Here is a 14,007-nt window from a genome sequence, read left to right on the forward strand (position 1 = left end):
ATATTTTACAATGTCCATGCTTTCTTCTTGTTTCTTTTTTAAGCCTTTCTACCTACTTGCCATTAGGTACGTCAAATTTTCATCTGCTGCTTAAAAGTTATCCATTTGTATTTTATTACCCTGACTTATTTTGACTTAGTCCTAGGTTATTTTTTCCTGGCAATATATAAAGCAGATCAATATCTATGTCTTTATCGTTTAACAAAATAATACCCATAGCATACCATCCTCTACCTCTCCTCTTGTTGCCAACTTTTTGTATTTCAGGAGTTTTAGTTACATATATTTGTAAGTGTATTTTTTACAAAATAGTTAGTTTCAGCTCACCTGTACTTCTTTCTATCCAACTGTAATGGGATTCTGGTGCTGCCCTAGTGTTAATTCACTATTATCTCTGGTGCTGCAGCTTACCTACCACATTACACCAAAGGTTTCTACCAAAGGCACCAAAGGATAATAAGTTAGTGTCTAGGAGGTCTAAGCTTCAGGGCCTGAAATAGGCTATCCCTGATGTACCTCCAGGTACAGGCTTACCCAGGTTATGTGGAAAAGACTAAAGATTAAATTGCTGGCCCCCGTTCCTGGTTACCGTACTCTCCTGCTTCAGATCCTCAGTTTTCCAAAGACATCTGCAACTACTTGTGTTCTGTATGAGTTTCTCATCAGCTGTTTTATTAATTGATGAATAAGATCCTGAAGCCCATACAAAGTCTATTTTTCTTTTTTGGCGTCTCCAAAGTTGAATTCAAGAGAGACAGGGAATAGCTCATGTTAGTTTGCTATGTTGTACTGCACTGGCACTTTTCCCCTCCCTAACTTTGTATTTTTATTTATTCCATCATCCTATTTCTCTTAGGAATGTTTGATTACTCATATTCTAACTTCTTGCAACCAATGCTGAATGTATTGTCATACTTGATTGTTTAAATATGAGAGCTGTTAAAATTATGAACCTGTCTCTTATTATGCCTTTGGCCACATCTCGTTTCAACGTGCATTCTTCTCATTTTCGTCACTTCATAAATAGTCTATATTTTTTATTTTTACTTTCATTTTCTCTTTGACTTGAACAATTGAGGAAACTTTTTAATTTGTAACTTTTTAATCTATTTAATGTTTTATTACATTGAGGCCAGATAATAGTGTCTTTTCAAGTTTTTGTTTTTTTGAATGTGATGCTTTTATTGTAGACTAATACGGGTGTTTTTGGTAAAAGTGACATGATGTGTTTTAGACCTTCTGGATCCGTATTCATTTTTCCTTACTTAATCTAGGAAATTGAGAATTATATATACCGAAATTATACCTCATTGTTGTATTTTGTGTCTTACAGCTTTGGTTATCTATGTTGATGGCATGTTGAAAGTACATAACATAGGACTTCAAGATTTATCAACCTTTAAGTATACTTTGATGTTAATATTCTTACTGCTACTTTTGTTTGCAGTTGCTGAATGAACACCAGTGTATAAGTGTGTACCTATTTTTAACATAAACCTAATTGTAGCACTTTGTTTTATAGTAGTTTTAAAATAATCACCTGTGGTTCCAGCTACTCAGGGCTGAGGTGGGAGGATCACCTTAGCCTGGGAGGTAGAGGCTTCAGTTGAGTGGTGATTGTGCCATTGCACCCCAGTCTTTGCAAGAGAGTGAGACCTTGTCTCAAAATAAATAAATAAAAATGTAATATTGGAATATGTATTTTTTACTAAGAAAATTTAACCAATTTAAGTTTATAATTATAATTATGCAAGGTATAGGTGTTCCCACCTTATTTTATGCTATATGTTTCTTTTATGTTTATTGGCTTTTACTAAGGCTTGTCTTTAAGTTTTTGAAAAGTGTTTAAAAATTTAAGTACAAAATAAACATTAAAATATTAAAAATGAAATTAAAATTTAATTTAAAAATTAAAAATTAAGAACAAAATATAATTTGAATTCAAATAATTTGAATGTTTCATATGGAAGATTTTGATACAATCTTGGGTTCTAAGCGAGATTATTAAACATAATTGTTACATTTTTTAAAAGCTTAAGTTTTTGATTAGTTTTCTAATGATATTTACAACAGATATAGTCTCAGGTTAATCAGTATCCACTAGTATTCCTTTTAAAGAATAATTTCTTCATTCTTATATTCTGAATTTTTTCTCATTCTTAGAGTATATCTTTAAGTAATTTGTTAAGTATTTGTGGAGGATATAGTTTCCATGAGCTTCCCATACTGAGAACGACATTCTAATTCATTTACGAACTTTTTCCCTGAAAAAGTGGTAGGGCAAGTTTTATTGTTTTAAGCGTGTTTTAAAGGAAAAGTCTAACACAAAGCTTGCATTTGGATGCTTGTATTGTTTTCACCTTGTACTTTAAAAATTTTTAGCACAATTTATTGAAGTAGGCCTTCTTTCGTTGATTATTTTTCTTTTTAATTTGCTTTCATTGCTCTGTTTTTGTTTTCATTTTAGTTCATTAATGTTTCCTTCAGTTTTTATTCTATTTCTGTTTTTTTTCTAGAAACACTGTCATCAGTATCTATTACGTTTTTTATGGTTTAATTTTATTTGTCTTTTTTTCTGTGTCTGAGATTGTTCCTTAAATTTGTCATATCAGTGATTTTATTTTTTGTAGCATTAATTATGCTTTTTGTTAATTTTTATTGGGTAAAATATACATGTATAGTTTACTGTCTTTACCATTTTAAGTGTACAGTTTAATTGTAATTAAATATGCTTTTAAATTCAAATTCATTTATGCTTTTTAGCACTTCTAACATGACTTAATTCTCTTATTAAATGTTTAGTTTTCTTACTCTTCATTCTTTCTCGCTTTTCTTTACTTTCTCTTCATCCTAGAATTTCAAAAAGTGATCTTAAAATATTTTTTTACTTATGGGATACATCATTTTCACAAGTTTACTTGTGTGTTCAAGTTGATATTTTCTTTACCTTGATTTGCAGTATTTGTTAATAGACCTAAGGTGGCCTGTTTTTTCTTTCCTTATCTTGAAATGAGACAAAAATCTTTTAGTAATTGGTTAGTCAGTAATTATTCACTTTTTGGTTATGAATCTCATTTCTAGACTTAGATCAGGAGGGATATTTAGGTGCCTCGTTTCCAGCCCAGTTGCTGTTTTCTAGCAGTCTGACATCTAAGGCAATTCTCTGTACTAAGGTGAGATACTCTCAAGTATTGCCACACAGTTCTCTAAGTTAAAGAGATAAAAAAGGTAATTTCCAGTCTTCACTACTACCAAGGCACTTACTGAAGCTACCGCTGTCTATATAGGTCTGCAGCTGAAAGTATGCAGTGTGCCATGCATCAGCCACCTTCCTGCATTTCCCCCTAACAGTCACTTTCTGAGCAAATATGGAATACTGAGGAAGTTAGAGAGCCCAGTTTGAGGCCCCATTCCTGGGCAAGACAGTAGGGGTTGTCCACTTTTTGCTTGGGACAGAATGGATCTCAAGCCATCAGTGACGGTGGTACAAAGTGTCTCCCTGATGTCAGAGGGGATCTTGGATAGATTTTTCTTAATTCAACTTCATGACTCTTTTATATTCTATGAACTGTTGTTTTTAGTTGCGGTGTTCATTTTTGATTATGAGTTTTTCTGTTTTTAATGTGATTTCACTGGCAGTTTAATGGAAGGTACGGCGAGGCTGGCTCAGGAACTGTTAGCCAGGTGCCATTTAAACTGACTGTGCAATTTCTCCCTTGCCATTCCTCCTCAGGAGTCACAGCAATTGCAACAATTAAAAAAAAATTCGACATTTCTCTTTAAGAAAAACTGGAGTCTAAAAGTTGGTTTATTTTATTTATTTAATTCTATGAAAAAGAATCTAGAAAAGTTATAAAATGCATGGGATGATAACATTAAGTTATCTTTATGGACGTTTCCACTACCATGTAGGGAAGCTATAAATTGCTGCCTACTTAATAGCAAACAGTTACTTATTTAAAAAAACAGCTGTAATTACAGGCCATCAACTACATCCAGCAGCAGCATCATTAATAACAAGTTTATGAGTACCTACTTAGGGAGTGACCTTGTTAGAGAATCTCACCCTATGCTACATATGCTGCAATTAGTGTTACCATTCAGATTAGATTGTGATATTGTTCAGTCAGCCAGTTTTAGTTTATTTTGCATACATGATTCCCTAAGTAAAACACTTTTGTTAATACTGGATAGATACCATATGTAAACTTTTCAGCAGAAATTACAAAGAAATGTGGCAAAGCTTCATCTTAACACCAAAATGTAGTTAAAAACAGTTTTGATTTCTTTTGTGAAGCCACATTGTTGTAGGTGAGACATACATCATTCAAATACTCAGAAAGATAACTAAAAATTTAGATCCCAATCTAGAAAGCACTTTATAAAGTTCTATGGAAATATTAGTTATTGATTTGCTTTTGTAAAGCAACAGCAGAAAATGTTGCTCCTATCTGATTGTAATATTTCTAGAACTAGAGCTCTCTTAAAACATTTCCTGCAAAGATATTTTTCACTTTTTAAAGAAAAATGTTTCCATGCTTTCACAGGGTAAGTAGAGGGAGGGCAAAAGTTCAGTCTCACTATTTAAGTTTCTGTGTAAAGGATGTTTCTATTTCTAGCATAGTTATATTTGGATTATATCGATCCAGTAATATGAGTGCATGTTCTGTATTCATCTTTTTGGAAAAAAAAATTATACACAGCAGGTACACCTTCAGAATGTTAAATGAAAGCTCCTGCTCTCATAGGAATGTGTATGTTTATTTGTGCTGAAATCCTGAGGTGCATATCTATGGCTTTCATATTAAAGATGACAGAAGAGATGAAAAAGATGGTCTTGTAAGTTAAAAGGCTTTGACCTGCAGTCCTTAACCTTTTCTTTTTATTTATGCCCTCCTAATCCCAAGTCTTTTCTCCAAACCTAGCTTCTCTGAAGCCCAGAAACTCCAACAGGCATCTCAGGCTCTATTTCTATTAACCAGCCCTGTTGACCTTCTATCCCTGCAGTCAGCCTGCCTGACCATTCTTGCAAACTCTTGGACCTGTACTTTGAAAAGGTTATTGATTCTTGACATAAATCTCTTAAACATGTGGAAAGGGAACTGCTCTAGAATAAGAAAACTCAACCTTTTACCAACTATGCTTCGTTTGTCAAGGTCCTTCACCCCTGTGAAAAGCAATTTTCTTTTCCTCATGAAATGGAGATATCTTGGGTCCGTCTTGCTCACTTTGCTTGGAAAGTAGGGTCCACGTCTGGACAAACAGGCCAAAGACACATGACATCTGATCTGGCTATAGGAACAAAAGACTAAACAAGCCATCCAGCAGCAGGTTGCCTCTGACCTTTGTCACAGGGTGATCTGGAGAATTCTTACAAGGTGTTTTTATTAATCTCCCTGAAGTATCTTGAAAGTAGATTCTATGTCATGTTCATGTATCCTCAGTGATTAGCATAGTACCTAGCACATAGTCTCAGTCACTAAAGGCCGATTGATTATTAAGGGAGGTGGAGGTGTGCTTTCTAAGCTTCATTAATAACAGCAGCTGACTGAGCACCATTTTGCATTCAGTGTCAGAATGCTCAGAGACTACCAGAAGTGATCCATGGTTTCCAGTTGGAGTAATAACTTCTCATCTGAGAGGTTATGATGATGACATATGCCTTGGGGTTTGGGGGAAGATTAAATGAAAAATATATCCCAAAGCAACTGTTTCAGTTAGATACATGGTTAAGGGAGGGACAGAGGCAGGAAGAGTCAAATCTAGTTTTGTTTCCACTCCACCACCTGTTTCTAGTGGGAACTTGAAAAGGTGTGTGACTTCCCTGAGCCTCTTTCCTCATCTGAACCATGAGGTTCACAACACCTGCCCTGCCTCCCCCAGTCATTTGCAATGATAAAGGGAGATGATTAAAAATAAAGGGGCCTACAAATGTAAGCAATTTAGTATTAGTGGAAAGAACCATGGACTGGGATTTCTAAAACCTGGCTTTGGCACCTAATAGCCTTCCAAGGTAAGCTCACTAGACACAGGTCCATACTATATAAAATGAAAGGGTTCAGTTAGTGTATTTTGATGCTTTTCTTGTCAAAAGTGATGAATTTGTAGAAATTCTCTAAATGTACATACAGAATTAAAATAATCACATGTTTTTAATTTTAGGCCTTACGTGTACTAAGAAAATCTTGTCCATTCTGAATAATGTGTGAATTTACACAATTCATTCTGCTTTCCTATACGTAAAGAATTTAGCTATACTTAGTAACACTCCAAACTTTCAGCAGTTGTTCTCACCTCACTGCTAATTAGTTCAGTTCCCTCCTGTTACCCATTTTTGGTGAGATGGGAAGGGTAGAATAGATGAACATGGGCTGTTTCACAGTTTTACCTGGGTTTGTCCCACAATTTGTGGATTAATCTAGTGTATTTATTCACAAGAAGGAAAATATTGGCTCAGGACAAGAATTTCTAAACTCTGCAACCTTGACAACTACCTTCAGGTTCTTTGTTTCATAAATGTCACTCACACCTGTTGTATGTGAAAGGGCCCTTGGAGTTCCTCACATCTAGCATTTTTCATATGGGAAACTGAGGCCCAGAGAAGCAACTTATAGAAGACACAGTGATCTGAGAAAAGAAAAGTCCAAAATGCCAACAAGCTGCATGCCATGTGCTTGGTTACCCTACCAGGAGTTAATAAAATCTGTCACTTGCCCATAGTGCAGTGTTCACTATGAAATCTGCCCTTTTGATTTCTTGCTTCTCTTTAAATTGAATCAGAGGTGTTCATTTTACTTCAGATGTGACATTTTACAGCAGTTAGCACATGTAACTGAGAGGTGAAGCTGGGGTAATCATATTTGAGTTCTTCAGATCATTCTTTCTTGGTCCTGGCTGAGTTTATTGAGGATGTACTATATGCTAGCCACTGTGCTAAGTGCTTTATATGGGTTATATCACTTAATCATCCAATAAGGAAGGTTATGACTTATAAGGAACTGAATTTTACAGGCAAGGAAAGTGAAATAAAAGAGGTTAAGTAGTTTTCTAATGCTCCATGGAGTACATGGTAGGCCAGAGATGAATTCGAGCAGTCTAAGTTAACTACTCTTCATGCTTGACACATGGTTGAAAGAACAAGAAGTAGATCTTGTCAATAGCGATTGCAAATCCTCTAAAATCACCTTAAGTGTATGGATTTTCTGGATGCCTTAGCACATAGCCACATATGTTTGTGTGCATATACGTTATTTGTTTTTGTAGATTTATATATAAATAATGTGTCTAATGTCTAAGTACTTTTGCCCTTTTTTACGTTATTAGTTTATACTGGTGGGGGAGATTAGCCCTGACATTTATTAGAGGGAGAAAAAGTTATTTTCACAGCATCCTGCACATAGCAACTCTTCAACGAACGCCTATTGAATTCATCCTTATTTTCTAAGGAAAATGGCAATGGATCACAACGAGAAGACCCAGGTTTTAGTTCTGGTTTTAATGGTGATTCACTGTGAGGACAAGACCAGGTTGGCTGTCTTCTCCAATCTTTAGTCTTCCTGTGCCTAAAATGAGTTCAGAAGAGCCTACAGTTGGAATATCCACTGGGCATTCAAGCCTATCTGACTGGCTAGCCTGGTGTTGTCAGGATTCCAAAAGATCCATCCAGACTAGGACTTAGGATGAGTATAGACCTCATCAGTGAAGGGGTAGGGAATTGCAGGGATTTCCGAGCAGCACTGTTGTGTCTTTATACCTTCTTCCAATCTAGTCATTGAGAAAACTTGTGATTAGATTCCTTGCCAGGTGCACTAATACTCTGAGCATCTGCTAAAGGCAGGTAAGTAAGAATTGTACCACTTGTGCTGTGGTAAGAAACTAAAAGAGCCAGATTTTGTGCCTTATAAAAATAACATTTCCACATAGGGTCCTACTCTAGAAACTGTTCAAGCATAGAAGCCCCTAGGAGCCAGTGAGGGTGCAAGGAGCAATAGCCACACCAGCAAGATGGCCAGAGTGACCAGGTCAGGAAGAATGTAAGCAGTGTGGGTGGGGCAGAATCAAACTAAAAAGTCTCAAAATCACCTCTCAGCACCAAGAGCAGTAACAAGAGCTGTGGCAGTGCAGACCTCATGCCTTTTGCATAACAGGAGGGAACACTTTACAAGGAACTTAGGAACCCTCAGGTTCTGGGCAGTTAGCCACTGGCATCCAAGGGGGTGGAATAGACCTGTCCTTGGTTCTTCCATCTTCCCTTTATCATCCTTCCCATGTGTCCCCATGAGCTTGGTAAAAACCCAAGGGAATATAGGTTGCAAACCCAAGAGAGGGCTGAGGTTTATGAGGTGCTGTGGTCTCCACAGGTTCACATTGCTAGTCTGAAAACTCCACATTTCTGTCCTTCTGTCAGACTCACTCACTTCTGATAAGAAAACCTCTTAGCCTTACTTGATTACAGTAATAGTAAAAGTTTATGGTCCCTCATGTACAGTCTTAATCCAAAACGCTCCCAGTCTTTTTTGTAATTTTGTGTCAAACTAATTTAGTGGTACAACCTGACCTAAGAGGATGCTACTTACAGTCTTTATGTACCTCTCTTAGTGGGAATATTCATGTTTGGTGGCAAAAATAATTCATGTGTTTGACTATAGAGTGCCTCCAAAGACCCTGCTGTGGGTAATAAGCAATTTGTAGAAGATACATCGTAACTACCTTTCTGAAGTTGGAAGAATGCTGACTTCCAAAAACATCTGGCCCCAAGGATTTCAGACAAGAAATTGTGAACCCATACGTTGTTTTTCTTAAATTTGGGAGTATTTATTGATCCCCTAAGGAAACAAATGATTCGTTCAGTTCCTTCTTCCCTTACAAAGAAAACAAAGCAGGGGGGAGGGACAAGCAAAACAAATGTAAACTGTGACTCTTATGCTAATAAGCTGTAGCAGAAGCTGTTGGAGGTCTGAGTCTTCAAAAGGAGCAGATCTTTTGGAGGACAGAAATCTGGATCTGTACCTTTCCTGCAATTAAAAGAAAAAAATATATATATCAGAGATTTCCCCGTGCAACTGCAGTCCTCCTCCTCTCTCCCTTTGCAGTGGAGCTGCTGATCAGAATGTGCTTGCAACTCACAGGACCATAGCGCCACCTTTCTTGCAGATTTGGAATAAATCTTCACACTTCCAGGTTTGGAATAAAATCACACTACCAGCTCACTTGCCTGCTTATGCTATTCAGTTAGCTAGACTTAGCAAGGAAACAGTTCCTTGACACCCAAATCATAAAGGAAGAGCTGCAAAGAGGGCAGTAAAAAGTGCTTTCTTCTCTTGGTCCCTGAACAATTAAATTGGTAACCTAATCTGATGTTAGGGAGTATAGACCATAAACTGTGTTTAATTAGTTTGCACCCAGTGTCATTTCACACAGTAGACACTTTAATTTACAACTTGCTGCACTGCAGCACTTTTCTAGGCCTTTTACTATGTAATAAGGCATTCTTGTAGCTGCTGAGGCTTTACAAATATAGATACACTTTCTTAGTTCAGATTTTTTCTTTCTTTTCAATTTTCAGTTGCAAATCAAACATGCAGTTACAGAAGCAGAGATTCAAAAATTGAAGACCAAGGTAAGCACCGAAACATGGTGTTTGAATTTTACTTTTTAAACTTCAGATACTATGAATAAATTCAATCCTAGGACTAAAGGATTTGTCCCTGTATATTTGAAAGAATACAAATGTGATAAATTGATTTTCACTGTCAGGTACATAGACAAACCTGCCAGTGAGAGCAAACACCCACATCCCCCCCAGTGCAAATAACACAATATTTTAGATATATGTATTTATGTATTTGCACATGTGTGTCCTCTGAGATTTCCTTAAAAAGTAATATTTTTAATGGTTCAAGCATGCAAAGTATGTTTTGATTACTAATTTCTTAAGCAAAGCTACTATATCTCCTCTTTACTTACCTTATTATAAATAGATTTAATCATTTGTAGGAACAAATTTAGTATAGCACATGAATGTTTTATAAACAATTTCTAATAATTAAATCTTATAAACTTAATACATGCATGCATAATTTAAGTGCCAGGTACTACTGGAAATTTTTAGTTGTTTGGTTCACATAATTTAAATTTGTGGGGGAGAAAAGATCTTGATAAAAGGGAGTATGTAGTATTAGTCTATATATTTTCATTGACAAACTTTAAGGCACTTGTATGAGACACAATTCTAGCAATTTTGTTTAGTTTTATCAAATATACAATTTCAAAGATTTAAAAATATATTTTAAATCACTTTTAAAGAAATATTCTTTATTGTTTCTGTGGTCTTTTAAAAATTAAAACATAATTACCCCCCCAACCACCACCACCACTACCACTAATGATCTCTTTTGTTGTTCACATTGAACACTTGTTTTGGTTTCTCCATGTGTTTTGGATGGAGATGAATTAGCAAGGCTATTTTGGTTAGATTCTATTCTCAGCTAATTCACTCTGCAGCTCTTTAGTCAAAAGACATCTATACATCATTCACGGTGTTAGTCCAGCTCTGTGAATAATAATTTTAAATTAGTAGTAGTTGCTAAATAAACAACTTGATACAAAACACTGCTTAATAAAAGATGCAGTAAATAACCTATTCCTGTTTAAATGTCTCTTGACATAGAAAGAATTGAAGATTTTTTAAATTGTTGTTTTAAAAAGATCTCTTTTTCCCTTTGATTGTAAATGTTTTAATGGCGCTTATGTATTAGACTATAGACACTTAACTTAGAAAATACTATAAATTAGCATTGTATATTTTTTCATCATTATATTGGCATGTAATATCCACAGATTAGCACTTTATTATGATTCTTTATTATTCATTTTGATAATAGAATTCCTAACCTGGAATTTGTTTCGGCTGCTAACTTTGTAAACTGTTTTGCAAATGTGTTTTGTTAAAAATATTTGCAAAAACATAGATGTGTGTGTATATAAATACATGTTTACTTTTGCTAAGTGCTATATGATTTTGAACATTGATAGTTTATAATGACTTTGCATCCTTTTGAACTTTAAAGAAGGCATATAAAGTAGATAAAGTACCAGTTTGAAGGCCAGAGAGTTATTGGGAATGACTTTTGAGCCCTCACCTAAATGATCAGTCTTGGATTTCTGTAGAAATGAGGGTATTAGACTAGTTTAGTATCTATTCCTAAGAGTCCCTAGAAGCAGAAAAACAAAAAGCTGGTTATGGCTTTCTGTTCCATGGGAGGGAATTAAATTAACCAAGCAAAAATTTATACTTTTACTTACACTATCTTTTATATTTTTGTGGGAATTGAGGTTTATAAAGCTTGAGAAATTCATTACACTACATGTAAAATAATGAGCTATAGAATATGTTCATGTTCCTTGAAATAAAGAATGAAATAAGATCATCAAAAGGGTTAAAAGCAGAGTGAAAGTGGTTAATGTTTATCAGATGTTTCTTATACCCAAGGAGCTATTTCAAGCATACTGATATGTTATATCACAATTCTGTTGTATGGATAATATAATTGAGTCTTGGAGAACTTCAATTACATGTCTAAGATTTAATGGCCAATAATGGCAGAACTGGGATTCAAATCCATGCTGAATGACTCCAGAGACCCCCCTCTTAACCATTAAGCCATACTGTGCTTCTAACTCCTCTCTCCTCCCTGGCCTCTCCACTCCTTTTTTAGTTAATTTTTTATATGTAATTATATATTTTTTAAAAACTCTCAAAACATGTTGACATTCGTTGGATATATCAAACTCTGAAACATCTTTTACTGCTCACAGAATTTCAGATCACATGGTGTGATGGAAATATCATGTGAGGTGGAGTCCAGTCCATGTTTTATCACTTATCAAATGTGTGACCTTGGACAAATCGTTTCGCTTTTCAAGGCTTCCATTTTATCATCTATGGAATTATAAAAATAATACCTGCTTTTCTCATCTCAAGTGGTTTTAGTGATTGTTTATGATAATAGAACTTGATCTACAACATGCTATAAAAATGAGAGATTTTTGCTACAAAAGTGGCCAAATTATCTTTGCCTTGACATTTGCTTTCTCCAGCTGCAGGCAGCAGAAAATGAGAAAGTGAGGTGGGAACTAGAAAAAACCCAACTCCAACAAAACATAGAAGAGAATAAGGAAAGAATGTTGAAGTTGGAAAGCTACTGGATTGAGGCCCAAACGTTATGCCACACAGTGAATGAACATCTCAAAGAGACTCAAAGCCAGTATCAGGCCTTGGAAAAGAAATACAACAAGGCAAAGAAGTTGATCAAGGATTTTCAACAAAAGTAAGCAGCTTCTAATGACTAAAGAATAGTTATGTTTGTCTAAAGAAGGTTTATGTCCAATAATTTTGTAATATCTAGTGGAATAGAAAAGATGACCTTAGAGATCTCTTTCCTATCCAGGAGCATAGTTACAGCATAAATACACATTAAGTTTTGGAAGTCACTTCTATCACTTTTTCATGAGATTATGTTTTGTATATTTTATAGTTTTTGGCTACCAGGGCCTCTTTGCTATTTTTGATAATTAATCGTTGTTTATAACTGTTAAAACATCTGAATTTCTTTATTCTTTTTGAAACACCTCTGTGATTTAGAAGCAAGAAGCCCAGCTGAAAGTCATGCAGAATGACTGACTATTTGATGTGGAGCACGCAAGCCGCAGCTGGGGCCTGAATCAGGCTGCTCCTCTCTATTCTTAGATCAGTAACTACAGAATTTCCCACTGCAGACAGTGCACATATCGACTAGCAAGGCCCCCTGCCCTGCCACTCTGCATTTCTCAGCTGTTGAGAGAATCAGGAGGGCCTGCGTTCACTGCAGGGAGAGAGACCATTACCACATTCTGCTTTTGATTTTCAACAGCTGTTTCTGAGCTACTGCTCCTTTGCTTCCATCTCTTGGATCTTGGTGTAATGTCACGGAGACTGACCACGGAGATTTTTACTAGATTTTTTTCATCAGTTACTTCTGGCTAGTTAGAACAAATAAGTAGTACCAGTACCTTTTCTGGTCTTCCATGCCAAGCCTCAGAAGCTAAGCATATATGTAAGACTAACCATATTTCTGTAATTTCCTATTATGGAAAGAATGTTTTTAATATTTAAAAGAGATTGCTATCAAAAGTTTCTTGTTAAAAGGGGAGTAATTATTCTCTGTGACTATAAATTCAATACATCACTGTTTGAACTATTTGCCAAACTCTTTTTCATGAAATAATTTTATAGTAAATTTTGCTAAATTTGCATATTCTATTCCAGGTTTTCAAAATAGAGCTATTTCTCTTCTCCCCATATTATCCTTAGGTCTATAAGTGAGTGCCCCTCTCGATGTTTCTGACCCACCCAGCCCCCTCTTCACTGTTATTCATAGAAATCTTACAATTATCTTTTTTGAACTCTTACCTAGTTACATCAGTTTACTATACTATGCTTATGACATTGGAAAAATGGAATTATTTCTACCTGACAAGTAATTATCATCTCCACTAAATTACCCAACGTGGGCATTAGTGCAGTCGTTCCTATCTAAATAAGTATGGGTGTTCTAGAATCAGGAGCTACAAAAGAAAATTATAGTAAGCAGAATCAAATCATTTTTCTTTGCCTTGTGACCCATTAAAGATGTTTTAGTTTCTTTCATTACTATACTTTTTCCTCTAACTGATTGAATGTTGTCCATTTAAATAACTGTTCAGTTGCTTTTCCTACTATGCAGTTTATTGTTTCAGATAAGAACTTTCATTTATTGAGTGTATGATATAATCAGAACTATTATTTTCTTCTTAAGAGAGCTTGATTTCATCAAAAGACAGGAAGCAGAAAGAAAGAAAATAGAAGATTTGGAAAAAGCTCATCTTGTGGAAGTGCAAGGCCTCCAAGTGCGGGTGAGTTGTGTTCCCTAAGACACTAAATAATAAGATGGTTTTGCTGTACTTGGAGGGGAGTGCTGGTTTAGAGTT

The 14,007-nt window shown here is 35.4% G+C and overlaps 1 protein-coding gene across 10 annotated transcripts in view; it reads left to right on the plus strand.

Moving 5' to 3' along the window:
* The window catches only part of PPP1R9A (protein phosphatase 1 regulatory subunit 9A), a 395,135-nt gene that overhangs the window by 341,651 nt on the left and 39,477 nt on the right, over nt 1-14,007 (plus strand). For all 10 annotated transcript variants that reach the window (XM_003252514.4, XM_030822117.1, XM_030822115.1 and 7 more), the window contains 3 exons: nt 9,566-9,619; nt 12,100-12,329; nt 13,836-13,932. In XM_003252514.4, coding sequence (XP_003252562.2) covers nt 9,566-9,619; nt 12,100-12,329; nt 13,836-13,932 — 381 coding nt within the window. The remainder of the gene's footprint in view (nt 1-9,565; nt 9,620-12,099; nt 12,330-13,835; nt 13,933-14,007) is intronic.

The sequence above is a fragment of the Nomascus leucogenys genome, chromosome 11 (assembly GCF_006542625.1).
Source record: "Nomascus leucogenys isolate Asia chromosome 11, Asia_NLE_v1, whole genome shotgun sequence".
In the NCBI taxonomy this organism is placed as follows: Eukaryota; Metazoa; Chordata; class Mammalia; order Primates; family Hylobatidae; genus Nomascus; species Nomascus leucogenys.